The sequence below is a fragment of the Phocoena phocoena genome, chromosome 2 (assembly GCF_963924675.1).
Source record: "Phocoena phocoena chromosome 2, mPhoPho1.1, whole genome shotgun sequence".
NCBI lineage: Eukaryota > Metazoa > Chordata > Mammalia > Artiodactyla > Phocoenidae > Phocoena > Phocoena phocoena.
In genome coordinates this window covers 110,617,356-110,643,934 of record NC_089220.1, presented here as the reverse complement: position 1 = coordinate 110,643,934, position 26,579 = coordinate 110,617,356, and the positions used below count along the sequence as shown (strand labels likewise).

The 26,579-nt window shown below is 36.4% G+C and overlaps 1 protein-coding gene across 1 annotated transcript in view; it reads right to left on the bottom strand.

Moving 5' to 3' along the window:
* PIAS1 (protein inhibitor of activated STAT 1) overlaps positions 1–26,579 on the bottom strand; it is a 117,960-nt gene that overhangs the window by 45,325 nt on the left and 46,056 nt on the right. Inside the window, exon 3 of the mRNA XM_065872971.1 lies at positions 55–139. Within this exon, the coding sequence (XP_065729043.1) occupies positions 55–139 (85 nt within the window). The remainder of the gene's footprint in view (positions 1–54; positions 140–26,579) is intronic.

The following is a 26,579-nucleotide window of genomic DNA, read 5'->3' as shown; positions in this document are numbered from 1 at the left end:
AGACAAAACTGGATTCAAAGGTCAAGCTGCAAGTCACACTCGAAGACAACTTACATGGAACTACTGATTTGCTGCACTTGTTGTGGTGTCAATGCAAATGCAAAACAGGTTTCTCGAAAGCGCTGGCTGTTGTCTGATGCTAAAGAAGAAAAGAATTATATTCTTAATTACCTTCAAATTCATCAATATAGAACACAACAGCAAACAAAACAAAAAAACCCAACCATTCACACACCTTTAAATTAACTAGGACAGATTCTAGAGTTTAGATAACAACTCAGTTAAGACACTGAAAAATAAGATATGTGCCAATATCTAATCATATAGATGTCTGCATCTAAAAAGCACACTTGTATAAAAACATGCTGATATTAATTTTATTTAAAATAATATAAACCCATTTAAAGATACATGGCTTCTGAGCTAAGTAACAAACATATACATACACCTTGAGATCTGCACAGGTGAGATGACAGTTGGACTTGAAGGCAAATTAAGAATTTTATCATCTCCCATCTAACTATACCATGCCAAGTTTTATACAATAAATATCATATACAGTTTCTCCTACGCTTAGATGAAATGACATCAAAATGTGCCTGTGGTCACTATCTCAAAGGAGGAAAGGAGTTACAAGAAGGGAAGGAAGGGAATAGAGAGAAGGAAGGGAGGGAAGTGGAGGCAGGGAGAGAGAAAAGAGCAAGAAAACAGGCAGGGAAGCACAGGTCAGTGAAGACCAGGGATTCCTACAGGGCGCTGCCGTGAGCAACAATATTTCTATTGGCTTTTAATACACGTTATGTCTATTTTTAAAATCAGTGGTCAATATCCCTCTTGTTCACTAATATTTCCTCAGTGCTTGGCACAAAGAAGCACTGAATGACTGTTTGTTGAATGAACAAAAGACTGAAAATTAAGAAATACCGAACTTAATTATTTAAACTGTCCTTTTCCAGGATAATTTTCTAGAACAAATGGATCACTGAAAGTTATTACCAAGGAACTCCTAGCCTGTGGGCCACTTAAACTGGTGCAGAAAAAGGAGCTGAACCCATCTCTAAAAGGGTTCAAACAAAGTATAAATGGAAGAAGTGAAAGGAAGGTTGAACTCTATCTAGATCAATGGTCTGCAAGCTCATTTGATTATTTGTACCTTTCAGCAAAATAATTTAGCATATACCATGTATATGTTATGTATGTTAAACTATTATATTGATATTGTATATGCTATAAAACACACCACAAATAGAAGTTAAAAATGTTAAGATTTGACATAAAATTTTAGATATTTTTGTGAATTCGATTTTATGGAAAATCTCAACTTTAGAAACTTCTGTTTTACAGGTGATATTTTTTCCTTTATCCCTATGGATTGTCTTGTGTACCCCCTGAGATGCATACCCCCAACATCGGAGGTCACTGTTTCGGATGATCTGCCTGCAAGCAACACTTCCTCCAAAATTACCACCAAAGACAAATGTCAAAAAGCTGTACAAATGTATCACTATGAGAAAGAAATGCAAAAGAACACTGTTGATCTACAATTTCATGTCAATATAGGAGTATCTTTTAAAGTCTACATTTGCTTTTCTGCTTTCTGTGATCTGGGAAGGGTTTTTCTTAAAAACTCTATCCCCAAGAAACAGTTACTGACCAGAAAGTTATCTTAATCATGAAATATCAACGTGGCAAAAGGCAGATAACCAAGGACCAGAATGTAGAAAAGCAAACAGTTTCCTCTGTCAGGCAATGAAAGTGACTTCTTTTGCTTCTTAGAGGATATGTCTCTATAAAGATTTTAGTCCAGTAGGCTTATCCTGATTTAGATTTCTGGCTACATTCTAAAACAGTGCTATTGATAAAATAATTTCCCAAGTACCCAAATTAATATTATTCTCTGGGAAAAATTTCACATTCATTTTAGAATACATGAGTACAGTAAGTTTTGGACACACACACACGCAGATTTAGATAGAGAAGATATGACTAAAATAACAAGGCTGTTTCTTGAGCCACACATAGAAATCAGGTTTATTACTTAATAGTAACCCCTTTTTACATCCTCTTGTGTATAAATGCTCATGGGGTTATTACTGTTTACCTGGAAAAGCATCTTTTGTACTATTTGATTTTCAGGTTTAATTTTGCTGTGAATGCCAGTGAAATTATAGTTTTGGTCTTAGATAAGACTATTTAAAAACTTTTCTAAAAGTTAATTAAGCTATCATTATCCCTTTCAGAAAAGTTCAGGCCAAACAGAATCATGGAATCTTCATACTGAAAAATGAGTCTTACAAATCATCCAAAACAACGACCTCCGATGTTGGGGGTATGCATCTCAGTGGGTACACAAGACAATCCATAGGGTTAAAGGAAAAAATATCTACCTGTAAAATAGAAGTTTCTAAAGTTGAGATTTTCCATAAAATCGAATTCACAAAAATATCTAAAATTTTATGTCAAATCTTAACTTTTTTAACTTCTATTTTTGGTGTGTTTTATAGCATATACAATATCAATATAATAGTTTAACATACATAACATATACATGGTATATGCTAAATTATTTTGCTGAAAGGTACAAATAATCAAATGAGCTTGCAGACCATTGATCTAGATAGAGTTCAACCTTCCTTTCAATTCTTCCATTTATATTTTGAACCCTTTTAGAGATGGGGGAAGAGAAGCCATCACCTTGTCAAGCAGAAGATGACTGGTGATAAACAGTGTAATTGTAAGAAAGCTTGCAGCCCAACAGAGTAGCAAAGTTTAGTGGGAAGAGATGAGATCACATACACCTGGATTCCAAACTGGTTTTACCACTTACTTGCCACGTGACCTTAGGTACTCATCCACTCTGAATCTGTTTTCTTCAATATTTAAACATAAACATACACGAACACAAAAACCCTCATAGGATTATTTTAAATTTAAATGAGGTAAGGTATTTAAAACAAGCACCAATTTCCTTTTCTGTCTCCCTTCCTCCTTATGCCCTTACACTGAATCAAAATATATAATGCTGTAACTCCCACCCACTGATGTCATATAGCATATCCAGTCATAGCCATTCTTCAAATATTTAAGACAGCATTAATGTGCCCCCTCTCTCTCCATCGACTCTTGCCACTGTACTTCAGGCAAGACTTCAGAATTACTCACCATTCTGATCTTTCTCCTCTGGACATATACCAGTCTATCACACTTTTAAAGTGACAGCCAGAATTGAACACACTCTGTCATAGCATACTATTTCTCCAAAATATTTGCTGCCCCTCTATATTGGTCCATCCCCACAGGAGGAATATGACCCAGTGCCACTGATGCCTTGGTCAATGAAATGTGAGTAGAAGTGTACCACTGTGGAGGAGACCTTTAAGAACTAGCCTTGGGTTTCAACATCTTTTTCTTTCCAGTCTGCCTTGATTCTAGAGTGGAGAGAACAGAGCAGAGCCACAACCAATCCACAGCTAATAAGTAACATAAGTGAAAAATAAATCTTAGTTGTTTGCCATTGAAATTTATGATTGCTTATAAACTGACTTATTATTCAGATGTGAGATGACAAGAACAATATTTTTATCAACAACTACCATCTACTTCTGTTAATCCATACAACCACCATAAAGAAATCTACTCTTTTCTCAGATTTAGAAATTGAGGTTCAAAGTAGTTATGCAACTGTCAAGGCCTCATACTAGGTAAGTAAAATCCTAACTGGAGGTCAGATCTACACATTTCCAAAGCCCATGCTCTTCTCAAAACATAGGTCTATTAGCTCCCCTGATCTAAGTGTGCTGTACTTTTTTTTTTTTGCGGTACGCGGGCCTCTCACATTGCGGAGCACAGGCTCTGGAAGCGCAGGCTCAGCGGCCATGGCTCACGGGCCTAGCTGCTCCGCGCCATGTGGGATCTTCCCGGACCGGGGCACGAACCCGCGTCCCGTGCATCAGCAGGCGGACTCTCAACCACTGCACCACCAGGGAAGCCCTGTGCTGTACCTCTATTAATGCAGCCTAGCATTATACTGAATCATAGAAAACAGGAAAAGAATTACCCACTATACTCTCATCATAACTGCTTGTCATTTTTACATATTTCTTTCCAATCAAATTACACATACAATTTAAAAGCTCGCTTTAAAAAAATTACTCTTATCACATTTTCAATTACAATCTCTATTACCATATTTTAATTATTGCATTGTATTCTATCTGTGAGGTGTATGAAAATTTTAATTGCTCCCTTGATAAACCATTTAGGTTTTTCTAATTTTTCATTATTTGAAATGACTCTGTATACAGGGCGTATACGTTTGTTTTTTGGAATGGGGGCGGGGGGGGTAGCTATTATTTTCTTTGGATCAATTCCCAGATGTGGGTTTTCTGGGTCAAAAAGTATGGAGATTTTTTAAAATGAATCTTGACATATCAAGAGTGGTTTGCAAATGCTTGTAACACTATAAGACCATGAGCAATTTGTGCATCTACTAAATACATCCTAGTCTGGCCTGCACGAGAGTTGCTGCTAATTTAATGGGTGGATCTGGGCAACTCCTTAGTAGTTTAATTTGTATTAAGAATTTTTTTCTTGTTTTTAACTTCCTATTTAGTTAATTGTCTAATCTTGTCTTATGCCCATTTTTACATCTGCATAAGAGTTTCATATATAAAAAATATTAACCCTTTGGAAATCTGCTGCAAATATTTCCCCCAGTCTGTTATGTTTTTTCATTTTGGCTACATTTTGGGATGATACAAAAGTTAAGTTTTATGTAGTCTAATCTGTCAACCACCTCCTTGTAAATTCGTGTTGTTCCCCTTCTTAGGTTCAATCAGTACACAATTCAATTCTCTGGCTTGTTGTTTCTATGTAATTATCAATCCATCTGGAACTTATTTTAGTATGTGATATTTTTAAAAAATCTAAATTTTTGTTTCTCCAAATTGCTTAGTTATACTAATACCATTTGTTAAATAATCCTTCTTCCCTATGGATACGTGTGCTTCCTTTACCATATATTAAATCCTTATATCCAACATGTTCCATTCCCAGGCTATTTTCTCATTGGTCTTTTTTATCCTGGTGCTGGCACTCTTCTTTTTAATTGTTATAGTTTCACTATGTTTTAATATCTTATATCAGGTTTCTCTACATCCATTCTTCTCTTTTTTCAGAACTTTAACATCAACTCAAATGTTTTATCATCTAGATAAACTTCTGAATCCTTTTGCCATGATTCTCAAAGCTCAGTGGTATTTTGAGTAGAATTACAATAAACCCATGAATTATTTTGAGAGCTGACATCTTTATATATGTTTACATCTTTAATCTTCCCATCCTGGAGTACTGTATCCATTTATTCATATCCTTAAGGTTTTGTCATTTTCATCATATAAATTAGTCACACGGTTCCCGTTAAGATTATTCTTATGCAAAATATCAACAATAGGAGAATGACTGACTAAACATTCATATAATGGAATACTCGGTAACCAAAAAAGGAGAAAAATCAACAACACCAGAAGCCAGTTTCTTTTTGAAGATCAATAAAATTGATAAACCTCTAGCAAGACTACTAAGGAAAAGAAGAAAAATAAGAATAAGGAATAAGAGGTAACATCACTACAGACTCTATAGACAATAAAAGTATATAGGAGAATATCATGAACACCTTTTTGCCAAAAATTGACAACTCAGAAAAAACAAGTTTCTTGAAAAACAAAAACTACCAAATAGATAACCTGAATAGCCCTATATCTATTTTAAAGTTTGAATTTGTAGTTAAATATCTTTCCTGAAAGAAAAGTCTAGGCCCAGATGTTTTCTCTGTGGAATTCTACCAAATATTTAAGAAATAGTACCAATTCTACATAAATCGTTTAAAAAAACTGAAGAATTCTATCAAACATTTAAGCAAAGAGTAATAACAAATTCTTGCTCCCAAATTAAAAAGAGAACATTTCACAACTCATTTTATGAGAGTTATTACTCCAGTACCAAAACAAGACAAAGACATTAAAAGAAAATTACCAACTATTACCTCTCATGAACATAAATACAAACATTCTTAACAGAACTTTCACAAATCAAATCCAACCATATAAAAAAAAGGATAATACATTATAACCAAGAGAGATTTATCCCAAGAATGCAGGGTTGTTTCAACATTCAAGTCACTAGATTAACAAACTAAAAAAGAAACATGTTGTCATTTCAATAGATGCAGAAAAAGCATGTGACAAAAATTTAACATCCATTCCTGATTTTTAAAAAAACTCTCAGCAAACCAGGAATAGAAGTGAACTTCCTCAACCCAATAAAGGATTTCTATGAAAAATTTACAGCCAACATTACATTTAGGGACTTCCCTGGTGGTCCAGTGGTTAAGAATCTGCCTTCCAATGCGGGAGACGTGGGTTCAACCCCTGGTTAGAGAACCAGGATCCCACATGCTGCAGGGCAGCTAAGCCTGTGTTCCACAACCACTGAGCCTGCGCACTCTGGAACCACAACTAGAGAAGCTCGCTCGCCGCAATGAAGGGTCCCGCATGCTGCAACGAAGATCCCACATGCCAAAATAAATAAATAAATAAAAACCAAAAAAAATTACAATTAAAGATGAGAGACTAAAGAATTAAAAACAAGACAGTGACATCTGCTCATCATTTCTATTCAGCAATGTACTGGAGATTCTTGCCAGTGCAATAAGGCAAGAAAAAGAAAAAACATCAGGATTGAAAAATAACTAAAACCATCTATTCACAGACAACATGATGATCTATGTAGAAAATCTGATAGAATCTACCAAAAGGTATTAGAATAAGTGAGTTTAATAAGGTAACAATGATATACAAAAATCTGTGCTATTTCTATAAATTAGTAGTAAACAATAAGAAATTGAAATTTTAAAAACACATTTATAGTAGCATCCCCTCAAAATGAAATACTTAGGCATAAAACTGACAGACAAGGAGCTAGACCTGTGCGTTGAAAAATGCCAAATATTGCTCAGAGAAATTAAGGACCCAAATAAATGAAGAGAGAGACAGTGTTCATGGATCAGATGACTCAATGTGGTTAAGATATCAGTTGTTTCCAAACTGATCTACAGATTCAATGTAATCCAATAAAAATCCTAGCTAGTTTGTTTTTTTTTTTTTAAGAAATTGAGAAGGTGCTTCTAAACTTCATGTGGAAATGCAAAGGACCTAGAAGAGCTAAAACAACTTTGAAAAAGAACAAAGCTAGAGGGCCAATACCCTCTATTGGCCCTCTATTGGTTTTGAAACTTATTATAAAGCTACAGTAATTAAGACAGTGTGATGTTGGTGTCTAGATTAAAAAAATAGATCTATGGAGCAGAATAGAGAATCTTGAAATATATCCACATATATATGAACGACTGATTTCTGACAAGGGTGCAAAGGCAATTTAGTTGGAAAAGAACAGTCTTTTCAATGAATGGTGCCAGAACAACTGGATACCCATATGCAGTGGGGGAAAAGTGCTTTGAGTTATATAGTACACCATATGCAAAAATTAACACAAAGTAGATCATAGGTGACATCAGAGAAAATGGTAGAATAGAAAGCTCCAGGAGTTAGTTCCTCCTCCCAAACAACCATTAAGCTGGGGGGAAAAAAATCAGAATCAATGACTTCAGAACTCTGAACCTGATCAGACACACAGCAACCAGGGGAATGCTTGATGAAGAAAGAGAATGCTGAATCTGTTGAGAGAGCTGTGTGAGTGATCTAGCAATTATCCCCTATTCCTCAGCCCCACTGTAGCTGTAGGGACTGTAGCCTGTCATCTATCACAAGATTTAAAGAGATGCACACACTTTTGGGGGGGCAGGGTGAGAGGTGACTGGATGTTTGGAGAAATCTCCATCAGATCATAGGCCAACTGAAGAGAAACTTCACAGACCACACACAAGGAATACAGACTTTGCAAAAGTAGTAAAGCAAAGTCACTATAGTCCCCTTGCAGATCTAGCTCCAGCTTCTCACTGAGGGTCACTAAGTTGCTGAAGACCTCTTTGGACTCCTCATCCACCTCAAATCCACAAAAATTGTGAACAAACTGTGGGCAAAGGTTCTTCCAAACCCCATTCATGGTGATGGCTGTAACCTCATGGTAAGCAAAGTCAGTGTTTTTTATGGCCTTGTAGATGTTATAGTCCTTCCAAAATTGTCTCAACGTTGTTCCTGATTCGTCACTCACCTTTAACTGCCTGACGAAAAGTGTGATGTAAATATTATTTCTTGAAAGTCGCTATAACTCCCTGGTCCATAGGTTGGACGAGCGATGTAGTATTCGGTGGCAGATGCAGTACTCTGACGTTGGGATGAAAGTCATCTATGAATGGCGGGTGGCCCGGAGCACTGTCAAGCAGCAAAAGAATGTTGGAATGGGATGTCCTTCTCCAAGCAATATTTCTCTACCTCTGGGATAAGTGGTGGAAAAACCAGTCCTGGAAAATGGCCTGTGTAACCCAGGCTTTGGGGTTACTCTTCCACAACAGGAAGAGAGCCCTTGGCTATGTCTTTAAGGGCTCTTGTGTTCTCTCAATGATAAGCTAAGAGAGGTTTCAGCTTCATATCACTGGAAGCATTGCCACCAAACAACAGTTAGCCTATCCTTTGCTGCTTTATAGCCTGGCATCAACTTTTCCTCCTTACTGATGTAACTTTGGTCTGGCAGCCTCTTCCAGTATAGTCCTGTCTCATCCACATTAAGAACCTGCTCAGGTAAATACTCGCCTTGATCAATAATTTCTCGAAGCGTTTCAGGAAATTCCCGGACAGCTACTGTATCTGCACTTGCTGCCTTGACACTTACTTTTACATTGTGAAGGTTGGCTCTAGCCTCGAACTGATGAAACCAGCCAAGGCTGGCATTAAAAGATGCGCAATCTGGGCTTCTCTGGTGGCGCAGTGGTTGAGAGTCCGCCTGCCGATGCAGGGGACACGGGTTCGTGCCCCGGTCCAGGAAGATCCCACATGCCGCAGAGTGGCTGGGCCCGTGAGCCATGGCTGCTGAGCCTGCGTGTCTGGAGCCTATGCTCCGCCACGGGAGAGGCCACAACAGTGAGAGGCCCGCGTACCACAAAAAAAAAAAAAAAAAAAAAAAAGATGCGCAATCTGATTCTTCACCGTGTTTCTTCAAGTCTTCATAAAGGCTTTTAGCTTTCTCTTGAATCAGCATTAAACTGAGTGGGACTTGATGCTGATACTGCATCCATACACTGAGAAGTTTCTCCATCTCCTCTATCACTTTTCCATGCTTCTTTGATATTATTGATATTGTCCACTTCATCGGCACAGCAGACTTTACATGTTCCATGATCTTGTCCTTGCTCTTTAGAATCATGCCAATGGTTGAACGATTCATGTTGTAAGAATGAGCAATATCTACCATCTTTTCGCCTTGCTCCACTCTCTCAATTATTTTCACTTCTGTATCCATCGTTATCACTTGGCACTTCTTAGCAGTACCAGCTACACCACTGCTACTTTTACGCTTGCTTCCAGACATCCTGGGCTTGAAATAAAGATACTGTACTACAGTACTCTATACAGTACTGTACAGCTGGGGTCCCCAACCCCCAGACCAGTACTAGTCTGTGGCCTGTTAGGAACTGGGCTGCACAGCAGGAAGTGAGAGGCAGGAGAGCGAGCAAAGCGTCATCTGTATTTACAGCCACTTCCCATCGCTCACATTACCGCCTGAGCTCTGCCTCCTACCAGCATTATGGTGAGTTGTACAATTATTTCATTGTATATTACAATGTAATAATAATAGAAATAAAGTGCACAACACTTGAATCATCCCGAAACCACCACACCCCCAACCCTGGTCCATGGAAAAATTGTCTTCCACGAAACCAGTCCCTGGTGCCTAAAAAGTCGGGGACCACTGCTGTATAGTAAAGTACACAAAAGCACAACCACTTGTAAAGAACGCACGCACGTGACAATGTACACCAGACACGTGATCTTACATGACTGGACATGAAAATGCGCACTTGCATCTCTGAACGTTCTCAATTTGAAGGTTCTTATGTAGGGGAATTACTGTACACAAAACCAGAACCACTTCAAACTGACGAGGATGGCTACAATTAAAAACAAAACAAAATCACAAGAGTTGGTGAGGATACGGAGAAACTGGAACCCCCCCATACACTGATGATAGGAATACTAAAATGGTACAGATGCTGTGGAAAACAATTTGGCAGTTCCCCCAAGAGTAAAACACAGAATTATCATTAAGACTCAGCAATTCCACTCCTAGGTATATACTAATGCAAAGAAATGAAAGCAGGGACTCTAAACAGATACCTGAATGCCAATGTCCATAACAGCTTTATTCACAATAGCCAAAAGGTAAAAGAAACTCAAGTGTCCATCAAGAGGTGAATAGATAAACAAATATCTATTCCAGGGATGGATTGGGAGTAAAGATTTCTTTAGGTACAGTCCCAAAGCACGATCTTTTTTTCAATTGATGAATTGGACTTCATCAAAATTAACAACTTATGCTCTTGGAAAGACACTGTTAAAAAAAAAAATGAAAAGAGAAGCCACGGACTGGGAGAAAATATTTACAATTCACATATCCATTAAAGGACTTGTAGCTAGAATCTATAAAGAACTCTTACAAGTCACTAACAAGAAAGCAAACAACATAACAAAATTTGAATGTGCAGAAGATCTGAACAGACACCTCACCAAAGAACATAAATATATGGATGACAAAAAAGCACATTAAAAGATGTTCAACATCCTTAGTCTGTGGGAAATGCAAATTAAAACTACAATGAGATACACACCTATTAGAATGTCTAAAATCCTTAAAATGACAACACCAAGTGTTGACAAGGATGGAGAGCAACTGAAAAGTTCATATGCTACAGAAGAGAATGTAAAATGGCCTAATGGTTTAAAAAACAGTTTGGCAGCTGCTTACAAAGTTAAACCTGTATCTATCATCTGACCCACTTACTCCATTCCTAAGTAATCTACCCAAGAAAAATATAAGCATATAATTATACAAAGATTTGAGCCTAAATTTTCATAGCAGATTTGTTCTCAACAGCCAAAAACTGGAAACTCAAATGTCTATCAGTGGGTGAATGAATAAATAGTGTTATATCCATATAATAAATACCATTCAGCAACGAACTACCGATACAACAACATGGGTAAACCTTAGAATATAATCTAAGAGAAGTCAGCCTCGTTCCCCTCCCCCTCCCCCCAAAAAAGATTATATATTCCATGATACCATTATATAAAATTTTAGAAAATGCAAACTGATCTATAGTGACAGAAAACACATCATATCTAGGGGCTGGTTGGGAATGGAAGGGGCAGCTGGGAGGAATTACTAATGGGATGAGGAAACTTTGGGGAGTGATGGATATGTTCATTAGTTTTATAATGATGGTGATTTCACAGAGTCAAAATGTATTAAATTGTACATTTCAAGTATGTGAAGTTTATGGTATGTCAAGGATATTTTGATAAAGTTGTTTAAGAAAGTAGTAACTAAAGCAAAATGGTGCACACATGCACCCACACACAAAAAAACCGGCAGATGGTGAGGGGGAATGAACAACAGAACAGAACCCTTGTACCACATTTAAGGCTCAAGTCAAAGAAGAAACAGCCAGAAATTCAGAAAGAAAAACAGGAGGAAATGGCGTCCTTGACATCAAGGGAAGAGAGAATTTCAAAGCGGCGGTGGTACACGCTCAGAAGTCAGGATAAGAATTGAGAACTAGACTTAATAACTAGCAAGCCACAGATGATCTTGGCTGGTCCTGTTTCAGTGCAATGTGGAGCAAACGTCAGATTGCAACAGATCCAGGTATGAATGGTTATTGATTTTAATACTTAAATATGAGAACTTTGTTTTCATATCTGCAATAGGAAGTTAATATCTCAGATTTGTGAATTAATTACTATTCTGTTTTGAATCACTACAGCCAATCTTGAAGGTCTCCAAAGTTCCATAATGTAATTTGAAATTTTGCTAAGATAGGACTTTGAATATTAGCTGTTTTGAGGATGTAGGATGAGTGTCCCGGGTAATAACTCAGCCTCTCAATGTGGCCTTGTACACTTGTCAGTAGCTCTTGTTGAGGGTAAAAACAGTCATTCAGATTTCCACCTTTTCCATACTCCAATTCAGAGAAAGGATGAAATGTTCTAGTGGAGTTTGTAATTAAGGATACCTATAAAGGTCGTGGAGGATATCTCTTGTGAATATTAAGGGCTCACTGTACTTATAGGAGAAGATTTTCAACAACCCGCTCCCCCCCGTAAGTATTAATTACCAATGTTTCATCTGTAAGAAAGAAAACCATTGCCTGTAATAACCAGAATATAATTATCAATCAAAACATAAAATGTGCAGAGAAAAAGTTATGGCTTTAGAAATTTCTTTTTTTTAAAAAACATTGTTCCATAGAGAGATGAACTAGACTAAAAAGAGAAAGAGGAATCATGTTGCAATTTACATAAACTAAACATATTGGAAGGCAAAACCTAGATACATAACATAAACAAAGTTATTGAGATTCTGATGATAGAAACACTAAGCTAATCTAAGTGGTTGTACTTTCAACTGCTCTAAAAATATTTATTATTCCACCTCACCAGCAGAAAGAAAAGCTAAAAATAGTCATCTTTCTGTTATAGAATATTTCTTGCTGTCTTGGGGAAAGTGAAACTAAAGTACCTATCTACAAATGTCAGTCTTAAAATCTTTATTGAACATTTTGGTTTATTCAAAAAAACAAACAAAAACCTGGACAATAAGGTAATTTTTAAAAATATACCTGAAATTACATAATTTCATCACTAGACTGCTCTACCACTGAAAAAGAAGGTTGCAGAGTATTTGTTTCCCCCAATAAAAGGCATATACCGAATCATCAACGAACTTATACTGCTTTTGACTATCTATCTTTAATATGGTAAGTATTTTAAGCAAACAAAATATAATGACCTGAGAACAGAGTCATAAAATATTAAGGTAAAAAAGGCAAGATATAAACTTGAAATGTACAGCCTAAGTAAATTTATTTATATATGTGTATATAGATGTATACACGCAATGAAAGATCAAAAGAAGCAGCAAAAACTGGTTTCTTTGTAACTTAAAAGTTTTTTCACATTGAGTATGCATTGCTTTTATAATAATTTGTTTTACATATCTTATATAGAAACCAATATAATATCACACATACACGTTAAACACACAGCTATGATGTTCTACTGCTAGATTTTAAGAATTCTCATGGTGGCAAATATTCCACAATATTTGCCTGGCTAAAGGCAAAAGTTCTTTGGGGGTACAACAAAAGCCACACATGAATTTTTCCACGAAGCAGGAAAGAACACTGTAACATGCAATTCTGTTGGACTCTAGCTCTATGAAACCCTCTGATATCATTTTATCACACCCTAATTGTAGGTTCCTAATGAATTCATTTTCAGTAAGCTTACTATGCTTTTCATCATCTTTCTCCTCTGGAATTTAACTCTACCTGTCTTATTTATTTTGTCTTTATAATTTCTAAGACAGTTTACTGAGTTAGTCAGCTGGTCTCCTGAAGGACTTAAATCATTATGAGCCTATACAGACTCCTAAGTAACTTTAGAGCTAACAGTATGGTAAATATTATATCTGGCCTATCTATTCTTTCACAGCTGGCAGGCTATCAAGCTATTTTAAGTCCAGTGGGGTTAAGAAACAAGACTGCGTCAAACTAAGTCAGCCAGCTATGAACAAAGTCTGATGATCAATGTTTAAATGCAAAAATAGAAAAAGGAACAAGACTATAATTGGAAAGTTAGTTTTCTTTCTTTTGTAAAAATTTTTCATTTTCTTCTTTTTCTGATGTTGGCAATACAACCAAACCAAGTTAGAAAAACCCTAGAATTCTGCCACTTATAGCAGCTAAAAAACACTTTGGTATCCATTTTTCCAGGTATTTTCCCATATACACACACTGTGCGTATGTACATCCATCAGTGTAATATACACAATGTTTCCCACAAAAATTGTTCTGAATACTTTTCTCACTTCAAAATGTGTAGTAAAAATCTTTCCATGTCAATAACCTATCTCTGTCATCATTTTAAGTGGCTACATGGTATTCTATTATATAAATAAGCCATAATTTAACCAATCACCTATTGTTGGATATTTAGGTTGTTTTCAATATTTTCCTTTTATAAACTATGCCTTGATGAATCCTTTCCTCTCCCTCTGGGGGTGTGTGTTTGTATTTGTGTGATCTTTATTTCCTTAGGACATACTCTTAGAAAAGGAATGCGTGGGTCAAAAGATACACACATTTTTAAAGCTTTTGTACAAGTTGCCAAACTGCTTCCAGAAATGCTGTTCATTTGCATAAGTAAGTGGTATATGAGAGTTCCTTGCCAACACTGGGCACTAGATGAAAAACATCTTATTGTCTTAAATTTGCATTTCTTTGGCTACTCTATAAGTTAACTACTTTTCATACCCTTATTGGCTTTATGTTGTAAGGCACTCTAATCGTACCAGTCACATTTTAATTTTTTCTTTTTATGTTTCAAAACTGAGCAATGGGTGGAGCAGTGGTTGAGAGTCCACCTGCTGATGCAGGGGGCACGTGTTCATGCCCCGGTCCAGGAAGATCCCACATGCCGCGGAGCAGCTAAGCCCGTGAGCCATGGCCACTGAGCCTGCGCATCCGGAGCCTGTGCTCCGCAATGGGAGAGGCCACAACAGTGAGGCCCGCGTACCGCAAAAAAAAAAAAACAAAACAAAACAAAACACACACACACACAAACTGAGCAATGGCTTGCTTTTAGTGACATAATGGTCACTGATGACCTAGATAACAGAAGTTTCTTTGTCATGGGTTAAGTGAAAACCTACTTGGAAAGGATTCATGAGAGAAAAGGGAGGAAAGAAATCAGAGACAGTGAATTGAAACACTCCTGGCAAGGAATTTTGTGGTGAAGGAAAAGAAAATGGGGGTATAGCTAGAGGGAAATTAGGAGAAAAGTAGTTTGTTTTTTAAGATGGGAAAGTTAGCACAAAATTGTATGTATATTAATGGAATGATCTAGTACACAGGCAAAAAACTGATGACGTACAAGAGAGAAGGAGAAATAAGCAATGTCCTTGAATAAGCAAGTGAATGGGATCTAACACACAAGTGTAAGGAATGGCCTTAGGCCAGAGACCAAAGAATTCATTCAGAGTCACGGAAAAAAACATATATAGCATATGGTCAGAGACGTAGGTAGGTGTGGATAAAGTACTTATGGGATGGGAACTTTTAGAAGTTAACTTTTGGGGACTTCCCTGGTGGCACAGTGGTTAAGAATCCACCTGCCAATGCAGGGGACATGCATTCGATCCCTGCTGCAGGAAGATCCCGTTCCCTGCTGCGGGAAGATCCCACATGCCGTGGAGAAACTAGGCCTGTGCGCCACAACTATTGAGCCTGCGCTCTAGAGCCCGAGAGCCACAACCACTGAGCCCACATGCTGCAACTACTGAAGCCCGCGGGCCCATGCTCCATGACAAGAGAAGCCACCGTAGTGAGAAGCCTGCGCACGGCAACGAAGAGTAGTCCCCGCTCACCACAACTAGAGAAAGGCCGCACACAGCAACGAAGACCCAACACAGCCAAAAATAAAATTAAATTTAAAAAAAAAGAAGTTAACTTTTGACTGGTTCCATTTTCCTGGTGAAGAAGAAATAACAAGCACAGTCATCAACAAAGAGAGTGGAAAAATAGCTGTGTGTGAGAAAAAGTGTGTTGTGACAGAATAAGATGAAATAGTCATTCAGTGAAGTGGAAAGAGTGTATGAACTAGGGTAACACTGTCTGATGGCTGGGTAAGATTAAACACTCCTGTGCACACACCAATTATTCTAACAGCCTTTCATATATTAAAGATTTGTAATATGGTCATATATTGTAAATATTTTCCCTTGGTTTATTTATTTTGCCATATAATGTAATAAAAAAATGAGTCCTCACAATTCATGTTTTTCCTGAAGAAAAATTCCTCCCTAACTCCAGTATTATTTAAATATTTTTATGCAGTGTAATACATTATTTATGCATCTATTTAAATGCAACCTATATTTCCCTCTGATATCACTATAGTTTCATTTTTAAGCATTTAAATCTTTAAACCATATTTTGATATTATTCTGACAAGTTGCAAGTTAGGAATTTCACTTTTTAATGGTTAATTAGGTACTCCTGAACAATTTAATGTCTAATTCATGCCACTAATTAGAAATTTCACTTTTGTTATTTTAAAATTATATTTCTACTTCATTAACTGCTTATTCAGGCATCAGTTCCACAGTTTCAATTATTATACCTTTGTCATACATATAGACAGTATATTTTACATGTGGTATGCCATACATCTATTTTTCAGAATTCCTCTGTCTATTCTTATTTTTTCTTCTAAATTATACTGGCTATTTTAGTCATGCTACCTACCACATCCAGCTTTCCCTCCTAGTTGAACCTTCCCAGCCCACACCTTCCACCAGGAAAGTAGCTATAGGCTGTTTTCTATACTGGACAGCCACTGATAGCAACAGGGAGCATAATTTTCCCAGGGGTGGCCTATCCACTGGGTAACCCATAAAATGACTATACCTGAAGGGATCTATCCATTAGCAACATATTTACTAAAATCAATTCAAACTAGCTTCTTCCAGGATTTGGAGTATGGAACATAAAGGGTCTCCAAGAGCTCTCTATAGTCAGAGGCAAACAAACTAAATGCTTAGAAAGATATAGAGGTGCCATAGAGGGAGAGAATATACATAACCAGACAGAGAAAGTACATAATCATAACTTTCTAATTCTTATACAACCTTACAATAAACCTTTCTTAGGTGGCCTGAGGTATTACCCTTTCTTGCAATCAAAAATACCTACAACACAAAGGAACTTTGGAAGTCATTTGATAAAGCTCTCTTTCTCTTCCCTTTACCTCCCTGTTAAATTGGATTTCTAATTACAACTACACTAAATTTATTGAAAACAGACATCTTTCAAAGGACTGTGTCTTTCTAAATATTCAAGTCTTTGTGGAATCAAACATTTTTTCTTCTCATAAATCCTGTAAATTTGAAGAGTATTTCTTTGTATTTTTTCTTTTGTTGCTGTTGCATGAGATTTTTCTTCAATTTTCTAACTAGTTCTTAGCAAACATAACAATATTTCTCATTATGTGGGCCATGAGAATATACCATGAGATGTTCTAAAGGGAAAAGGCTTCCATGTTCAAAGAATTTTGGGAAGTTGTTGCATAAAACATATCCCACTTAGAGATTCAGAGTACATTATTACATTCAAAACCCTGAGAAATTCTGCAATAACAGAGCTTTTTTAAATTTAAGTTTCCAAAATTAATAGGACATGGTCAAAGAATACCTACTGACATCCCATGGAACCAGTATCCAAGGATCACATTTTGTAAAACAGTGGTATACAAGCTAGTAGACATTTCTTGTATTCAGCAGCTTCTATTCCCGCAACAGACGTTTTTATTTGTGACTTTACTTCCAGTCTCAGAATGGAGCATATGACCAAAGTCTAGGCTGAAAAGGGCACCCCATTCCCCTGAAGGGTTGACTGGTCAAGGGCGGCACATGGCATTTAAAGTAGTTCAATCATAGTGAACCTCAGGATCTTTTCCTGGGGATACTGGGACAAAGACTTTTTCTCTTTTGGGCTAGATCTGAATCTGGAAGTATTCCAGGAACTGCTGGGAACTACATACTGACTAAAAAAAATAAGACCAACAGAACGAAAGCAGAGGCACAAAATAACATGAAACAGATTAGTTACACAAACATTCATTCAACAAATATTTACTGAGCACCTAACATGTATAAGACATTATTCTAGGTGCTTGGGATAATCAATGAAGAAGAAACCTTATGTAAGTCCCATAAGTGCCCTTATGGGACTTACATTCTGACAGGAAAAGAAAGATAATAAATGATATCATAATAAATAAAGTATGTCAGAAAGTGATAAACATTACAGAAAAAAATAGCACAGGGTAATAGGGATTAGAAAGAATGAGGTGGAATTTTAAATAGGGTAGTCTGGGTAAGTCTTATTAAAAAAAATTAGTATTTTTGGCTTGAAGGAGGTGAAGGAGATAGCCATGTGAATATACTGGGAAGAGCATTCCAGGTAAAGAAAACACCCATGCCAAGGCCCCAAGATAAGAGCATACAGTGTATCTGAGGAACAGCAAGAAAGCCACTGTGGTTAGAGCCAAGTTAAAGAGAATACTAGTAAATAATAATACCGGACAGGTAATGAAGACAGGGCTAGATCATAGGATTTTGGATTTTACTCTGAGTCACATGAGAAGCCAACAGAGAGTTTTAAACAAAGAAGTAATGTGATTAAGAGAGTCACTTAATGAAATCACTCTGGCTACTAAACTGAAAATACTGTAAAGGAGGGAAATGTAGCAGCAGAAATCCATGTAATAATCCAGGTAAGAGATGATGGTGGCTCAGATCAGGGTAGTGGCAGTGAAGGTTATGAGAAGCGGTCAGATTCGGGATATATTTTAAAGATAGAGTCAAAAGAATTTCTTAACTAATTGACTGGGGCATAATAAAAGAGCAGAATCCAGGATGACTCTAAAGATTTTAGCCTGAGCAACTAGGCAGATGGAAGATGCCCTTAACCAAGACGACGACTAGGGGTAGAACTTGTTTTAAAAGAAAGAACATATGCACATATTAAGTTTGGGATAGACATCTGAATAGTGATTTTATATGGGCAGTTGGATGAGACTCTGGAACTCAGAGAGGACTTGGCTAAGATATAAATGTTATCTTGTCAAATAAATGTTGTTTTGTCATATAAATGTTATAAATGTCATTAATGTTTAGTTACTATTTAAAGCCTTGAGACTAGATAAAATCACCAAAGAAATAAGGACAGCAAAGAGGTCTGGGAGAAGAAGAGAAACAAGAAAAGAAGTGTAGAAGACACATAGATGGCCAAGGGGCACAAGAAAAGATGTTCAAAATCACTAATTACTAGAGAAATGCAAATCAAAACTACAATGAGGTATCATCTCACATCGGTTAGCATAGCCATCATCAAAACATCTACAAAGAATAAATGCTGGAGAGGATGTGGAGAAAAGGGAACCCTCCTACAGTGTTGGTGGCAATGTAAACTGGTACAGCCACTATGGAGAACAGCATGGAGGTTCCTTAAAAAACTAAAAATAGAGCTACCATATGATCCAGCAATCCCACTCCTGGGCATATATCTGGAGAAAACCATACTTTGAAAAGATACATGCACCCCAATGTTCACTGCAGCATTATTTACAGTAGCCAAGACATGGAAGCAACCTAAATGTCCACTGACAGATGAATAGATAAAGAAGATGTGGTACATATATACCAAGCCATAAAAAAGAATGAAATAATGCCATTTGCAACAACATGGATGGACCTAGAGGTTATCATACTAAGTGAAGTCAGACAGAGAAAGACAAATATGATATCGCTTAAATGTGGAATCTAAAAAAAAATGGTACAAATGAACCTATTTACAAAACCAACAGAGTCACAGATATAGAAAACAAACTAATGGTTACCAAGAGGAAAGGGGTGGGGGATAAACTGGGAGATTGGGACTGACATATACACACTACTATCTATAAAAGATAACTAATAAGAACCTACTGTACAGCACAGGGAACTCTATTCAGTGCTCTGTAATGACCCATATGGGAATGGAGTCTAAAAGAGAGTGAATATATGTGTATGTACGGCTGATTCACTTTGCTGTACAGCAGAAACTAACACAACATTGTAAATCAACTATACTAAAATTTAAAAAATTATTTAGAAAAGAAGTGTAAGAAGAAATGACCAGCAAGATATAAGGAAAACCAAGAGAGAGAGAGAGTTGTGTCCTGGAATACTTTGTCCAGTGACAAAGCGCTGCAAGTAGGAGAACCTGATTAACTGTGTCAAATGCTGCTAACAGATCAAGTGAGCTGGGGACTGAGAAGGGACCATGGGCTTTGGCATCAAAGATCTTCCTGACAAAGGAAGTTTCAGTGAAGTGATTGGAACAAAAGCATGACTGGAGTGAACTTACAGGAGAATGGAAAGTGAGGAACTGGAGACAGAGACTACAGAAGACTTGTTCGTGGAATTTTGCCACAATAAGGAGCAAAGCAATGGGGGTAGAGGTTCACAGGGGAAGAGCAGAGGGATAAGAAAAGGATCAAGTGATGTCATTGAGCTGAGCATCAAGCCTCTTATTCTTTGGTTATATAAACTAATGGATTAGTTTTTACATTTATGCCCAGTTTTAGGTGGATTTTTCTATCATTTGTAGTAAAAAGAATACTGATTTTTTTCCCCACAATAACCTTTAATTAGCTCTCACGCTGAACTCAATTAGTTCTAATAGCTCCTCACAGTTGATTTTCTAGTAGTTTTCTTGTAGAAGAGTTTCTCGTATCTATATTAAAAAAGAGTTCTTGTATGAAAGTAGCTAGAAGTTTCTAGCTACACTACTACTCTTCACTAGAAAGGGAAATTACTTTAAATAATGTTTCAGTAAACACCTGGTAGTACAGACTGAAACACATGACTGTGCACTTAGTTTTTTCTTAAATATGTATTTTCTCCAGTAAGTATAAGCATTAAATGTTTATCATGGACTTTTTTTGCTTGTTAATAAATGTTGGTCACTTTGTCATCATACATTACTATTAGCTGTATAACTGCATTTAGATACAGTTTAACAGCCATTTTCAAATTCATTCTACACTATCCTTTCTTAAGTAGAAGGGTAAAATATTAAAATTTGAGTAGCAACCTAAATTCATGAACCCAGAAAAGGCTCCAAGGACTATAATTATCTAGTGTAAATATTAGGCATTTAATAACATTTACCCATAACTAATTTTATATTTACAACAGACAAACTAGAAATCCCAGGCATTTGGGTAAATACTGATTTATACTCTTGAAATATACTGCTTAAGAGAACTCAGTCTTACAAACTATTATGTTTACTTTCCTGCAGGAAGAAATGGAATTTCCTTCTGATAAGGATTAAGAGGACTCATGAGGTGAAGGTTGCGGCAAGTGAGCCCATACCCAAGCATATTTGCTGTGAACAGTGATCAGAGGGAAACCAGCTGTAAGTCAATGGATAATTCCTGACAAATACTTAAATTACAAATAAGCAAACATGTACAAATAGCTACTACTATCCTGGACTCCCATCCCTAAGCAGAGAACCTATAGGTTCAAAAGTAGAAATATCATGAGTATCAAGGTTAATTTAATGGAGTTGACCCAGAAGAATCCTCAAGCAAGATGTATGTACCTCTCCTAACAAGAGCACCTCACCATGCTCATTATGACTCTAGTTTTTTAAAGATCCATTAATAATTTTTCACACAACGACCCTAAAGATAAGCCAACTTCCTCTGTGTCCAACCAATGAAACAGCAATCTGACCCAATGCTGGAGAAAAGCTTACTGTGTTGTATATCTATTTAAATGTTACACTATTATAAATGATAGACAATTTCAGGAATTCTCAGTAGTCAAGCTAATAAACTGACTTTCAGAACCAACTCCCTTCACTGTACAGATCAGATTGTTTTCTTATTTCACAGACAACATTAGAAAGAAAATGGAGGGGTTTTGTAGAGGTTAAGAGGTACATCTGCAGGCCTGGAAAAAATGCCACAGTAAGGAGCTAAAGACACTAGACACCTAAGAATGAGGCAGGAGGAGGTGGGAGAAGCATGAAGAAAGACAAATGGGAAGATGCCAAAGACAACTTTCCACTGAAATTTGGCCTGGGCCAGTTTTGCACACGAGTGAGAGAATAGTTTCTTCCTGCTCCTCAAGTTCACCTTCTTGTACCACAAAACCCTCCATTCAGAAAATCTAGAAGGCCTAGAAGCAAAGGTTATTTTCCTCATGGGCACAGAAACAGGTGTTTAACCATCATTTTTAGCCTTGATGGGGGGAAAGGGGAGTGCAAATACTTTAATATCTCTAATGTACACATTCTCATTTCTTTCTCCTATTCTTTTGAACTTTGGGTGCAAATGAATGCACTCTGTCTCTTACACACAGATATTCTTGTATGCAAATGTATGTATATTCAAACTAGAGTATTTAAAAAAAAATCGAACGGAAAAATAAGTATCACCTTTAATTGAATCAGTATCTAAACTGTAGTTTGCCATATAGCAGAAAAAGTATGCTTTGCAATGACCTTCAGTTGAAGAACTGAATTAGACTGACAATTATCATTTTTTAAAGGGCAAAATGTTTAACTGTGTGAGGTGGTTTCTCAGGTATCAAAAAAAAATTAAGTGTCTATCCTCTAATTTTATATTTTAATAGAAAATCTAATATATGTAGGACAATAAGAGATACAACAAACTACTATCATTAAGAACTATAATTTCATTTTGTAAAAGTTAAAACACATTTCAGAAGTTACTTTAAAAGCATAATGGGGGTAAAAGTAGAGGTGAAATGCTAGATTGGGGAGCAAAGAAGAAGTAAGCTGCAGACAGAAAGACTGATATAGATTACTCATTAGGTAGTAAAAGCTCCAGCATTTTAATTCTCGTCACACTAAGTTAAATGTCATTCTCCAGTCTTCTGATTTAGCAAATCCAGATCTTACGGTGGGAAGGTGAGAATTAACATGAAAAAAATCATCACATATATGAATACAATTTTGGCTTTAAACTGATTCAAAAGCACACCAAAATCTACACAAGCATAAGCAAGTTATACACAAACACATAAATACACACATATGACCTTATTTACTTTATCTAAAAATAACCATGGGGGACTTCGCTTGTGGCACCCTGGTTAAGAATCCACTTGCTAATGCAGGGGACACAGGTTTGATCCCTGGTCCGGGAAGATCCCACATGCTGTGGAGCAACTAAGCTCATGTGCCACAACTACTGAGCCTGCGCTCTAGAGCCCACGAGCCACAACTACTGAGCCCACATGCCACAACTACTGAAGCCCACACGCCTAGAGCCTGTGCTCCACAACAAGAGAAGCCACCGCAACAAGAAGCCCGTGCACCGCAACAAAGAGTAGTCCCTGCTTGTCACAACTAGAGAAAGCCCACGCGCAGCAACAAAGACCCAACACAGCCAAAAATAAAAATCATTAAAAAAATTTTTTTTAATTAAAATAAAAATAAATAAATAAAAGTAACCATGGGATGAATTCTAAAGAAATTTCAGCCTTAAGCAGAAATACAAGTTACAGCATCAAGGCTATCTGTTAAAGAATAATGTATTACTTCTATTAAAAAGGAAGTTAACAATTCACATCTTAGGTGAACTTGAAAATATGAATTTCCTAATCTGCTTAATGGATAAAACTATAATTTAACATTTTAAATATTGTTATAACTCCACTCTTTTGGTTGAGTTTTAACTAAATTCACAATATATTCATCATATTTTCTAATCCCCACTCAACCTACTTTGGTTTGAAAGACTGTTAGCTTCTGGATTCTATAGAGACCTCTCAAAATAATCTGAAATAAACCACTAAAGTGAATGTCTGTTTCTCCATTTGACAGCAATTCTTTCATAACCATAACTATTGAATCTATTAAGATTTCTACTCTTATCATGCAATGAGGGAAAATGCTTCTTCTGTCAATGACTCTCACGTAAGCTTTAATTGTTAATATAAACTTTGAGGAAACAGCCATCAACATATTTCTGATAAAATAAATCAATGAATAAATTAACGAGGGGAAAGGAGAGGCAAGACACATTGATTACACTGAAAAATTAACAATGTTGGTAAGAAAATTTAGGTTTAAATGTGTTTGGTAAACTTTAACTAGTAACTACTTAAGGAAACAAAGATGGCAGAACAAAGACCAAATATAACAATGACAACATAAAAATGAGAATATATTACATTTTTAGATTGAGTTATTTTAAAAGCCAGCTAAATGCTTGCTATGTATAAGAGCAAAAACTGCCACATTGAGATACCACTTCATACCCACTAGGTCCCCTATAATCAAAAAGAGAGTAACAAGTGCTAGCAAGGATGTGGAGAAACAGGAACCCTCGTGTATCACTGGTGAGAATGTAAAATGGTAAAACTGCTTTGGAAAACACTCTGGCAGTTCTTCAAAGTTTAGACAGAGTCACCATAAGACCCAGCAATTCTGCTCCAAGATATATAACCAAGAGAACTGAAAATACATATCCATACAAAAACATGTATACGAATATTCATAAGCATTATTCATAATACCAAAAAAGTGGAAACAACCCAAATGTCCATCAACTGATGAATGGACTTTATAAATGTGGTATACCCATACAATGGAGTATTATTTTGCCATAAAAAGGAATGAAGTACTGATACACGCTATAACATGAATAAACCTTGAAAACATTATCCAAAATAGGCAAATCCATAAAGACAGAAACTGCATTAGTAGTTCCAGGGGCTGGGGAGCTGGGACTGGAAAGTGACTGATAATGAGTACAGGGTCTCTTTTTGGGGTGATGAAAATGTTCTAACATTGACAGTGGTGATGGTTGCACGACTCTATGAATATACTGAAACCAATGAATTGTACCCTTTAAAAGAGTAAATTTTATAGTATGTAAATTATATATCAATAAAGCTGTTATTTAAAACACAGAGAACATCCTAAAATGCCACAAGAGGTTGAAAAAAACAAAGAACACAGCTTTTATCAGGCAAATGCTAACAATAAGGAAGCTTAAAAAAGAATTATAACACAAAACAAGGTAACTTTTTTTTTTTTTTTTTTTTTGTGGTACGCGGGCCTCTCACTGTTGTGGCCTCTCCCATTGCAGAGCACAGGCTCCAGACGCGTAGGCTCAGCGGCCAAGGCTCATGGGCCCAGCCGCTCCACGGCATGTGGGATCTTCCCAGACCGGGGCATGAACCCATGTCCCCTGCATCGGCAGGTGGACTCTCAACCACTGCGCCACCAGGGAAGCCCAAAACAAGGTAACTTTATGAGGAAAAGTCTGAAAGCAGGTGGGAAAAAAAAAATCAGTTTATCTTGAGACTTTCACCCTAAGATTAAAAACAAAGGATGGTAATTCTCACCACCAGTATTCAACACTCTGTTGGAATCCCAACCAGTTAAATATAAGATAATGGCATAGAAAATGGTAAAAGAAATAACACTATCCCTATTTCCAGATGACATTGTAATCTATGTAGAAAATTCCAAAAAATTTACAAAAGTCTTCCTAGAACTAAGAAATGAGTTCATCAAGGTCACAAGATACAAAATCAACAACAAAAAAAAATCAACTGTACCTGTATATACTAACAAACACATGAAAATCAAAATTTAAAATACAATAACATCTGTAATCACTTGAGAGTGAAATACTTACGTATAGCTCTAATAAACATGTGCAAGACTTGCATACTGAAAACTACAAAATGCTGATGAACAAAATAAAAGAAAAACTAAATGGAAAGATATACCATGTTCATATATTGGAAGACTCAACAGAAAGACTTTTTTTTTTTTTAACATCTTTATTGGAGTATAATTGCTTTACAGTGGTGTGTTAGTTTCTGCTTTATAACAAAGTGAATCAGCTATACAAATACATATATCCCTATATCTCTTTCCTCTTGCATCTCCCTCCCACCCTCCCTATCCCACCCCTCTAGGTGGTCACAAAGCACCGAGCTAGAAAAACTATTAATTATCCCTAAACTGATTTGGGGGTTTAATTCAATTCCTATCAAAATCTCAGTAGGTTTTTTTGGTAGACATAGACAAGATAATGTTAAAATTTGTATGGAATGGCAAAGAAACTACAATAGCTAAAATAATTTTTAAACAAAAGAATAAAGTTAGAGAAATTACTCTACCCAATTTTACAACATTATATAGCTACTAACCAAGATCTTGTGACATAAGTGGGAGACAGACTACAGATCAGTGGAACAGAACAAAGGACCCAGAAAAAGACCCATACAAATAAGGACAACTAATTTTTGACAAAGGTGAAAAAGCAATTCAATGGAGGAAGGATAGCCTTTTTAAACAAATGGTACTGCAGTAGTCAGACACCTATAAATAAACCTGAACCTAAACCTCACCTTATATAAATAAGGTAACAACAAGTGGGTCATAGATTTAAATGTAAAACATAAAAATATAAACCTTTTAGAAAAAAACATAGGAGAAAATCTTTCAGATCTAGGGTTGGGCAAAGAGTTCTTAGACTTGACATCAAAAGCACAATCTATAAAAGAAAAAAATATTTAATTTTGCTTTGCAGAAGACCCCATTAAGAGAATTAAAAAAAAAAAAACTACAAAATTGGAGAAAATATTTGCAAACCACATACCCAACAAAGGACTAGTATCTAGCATATATAAAGAACTCTGAAAGCTCAATAGTAAAACACAAAATAACAAAAACAAAAACC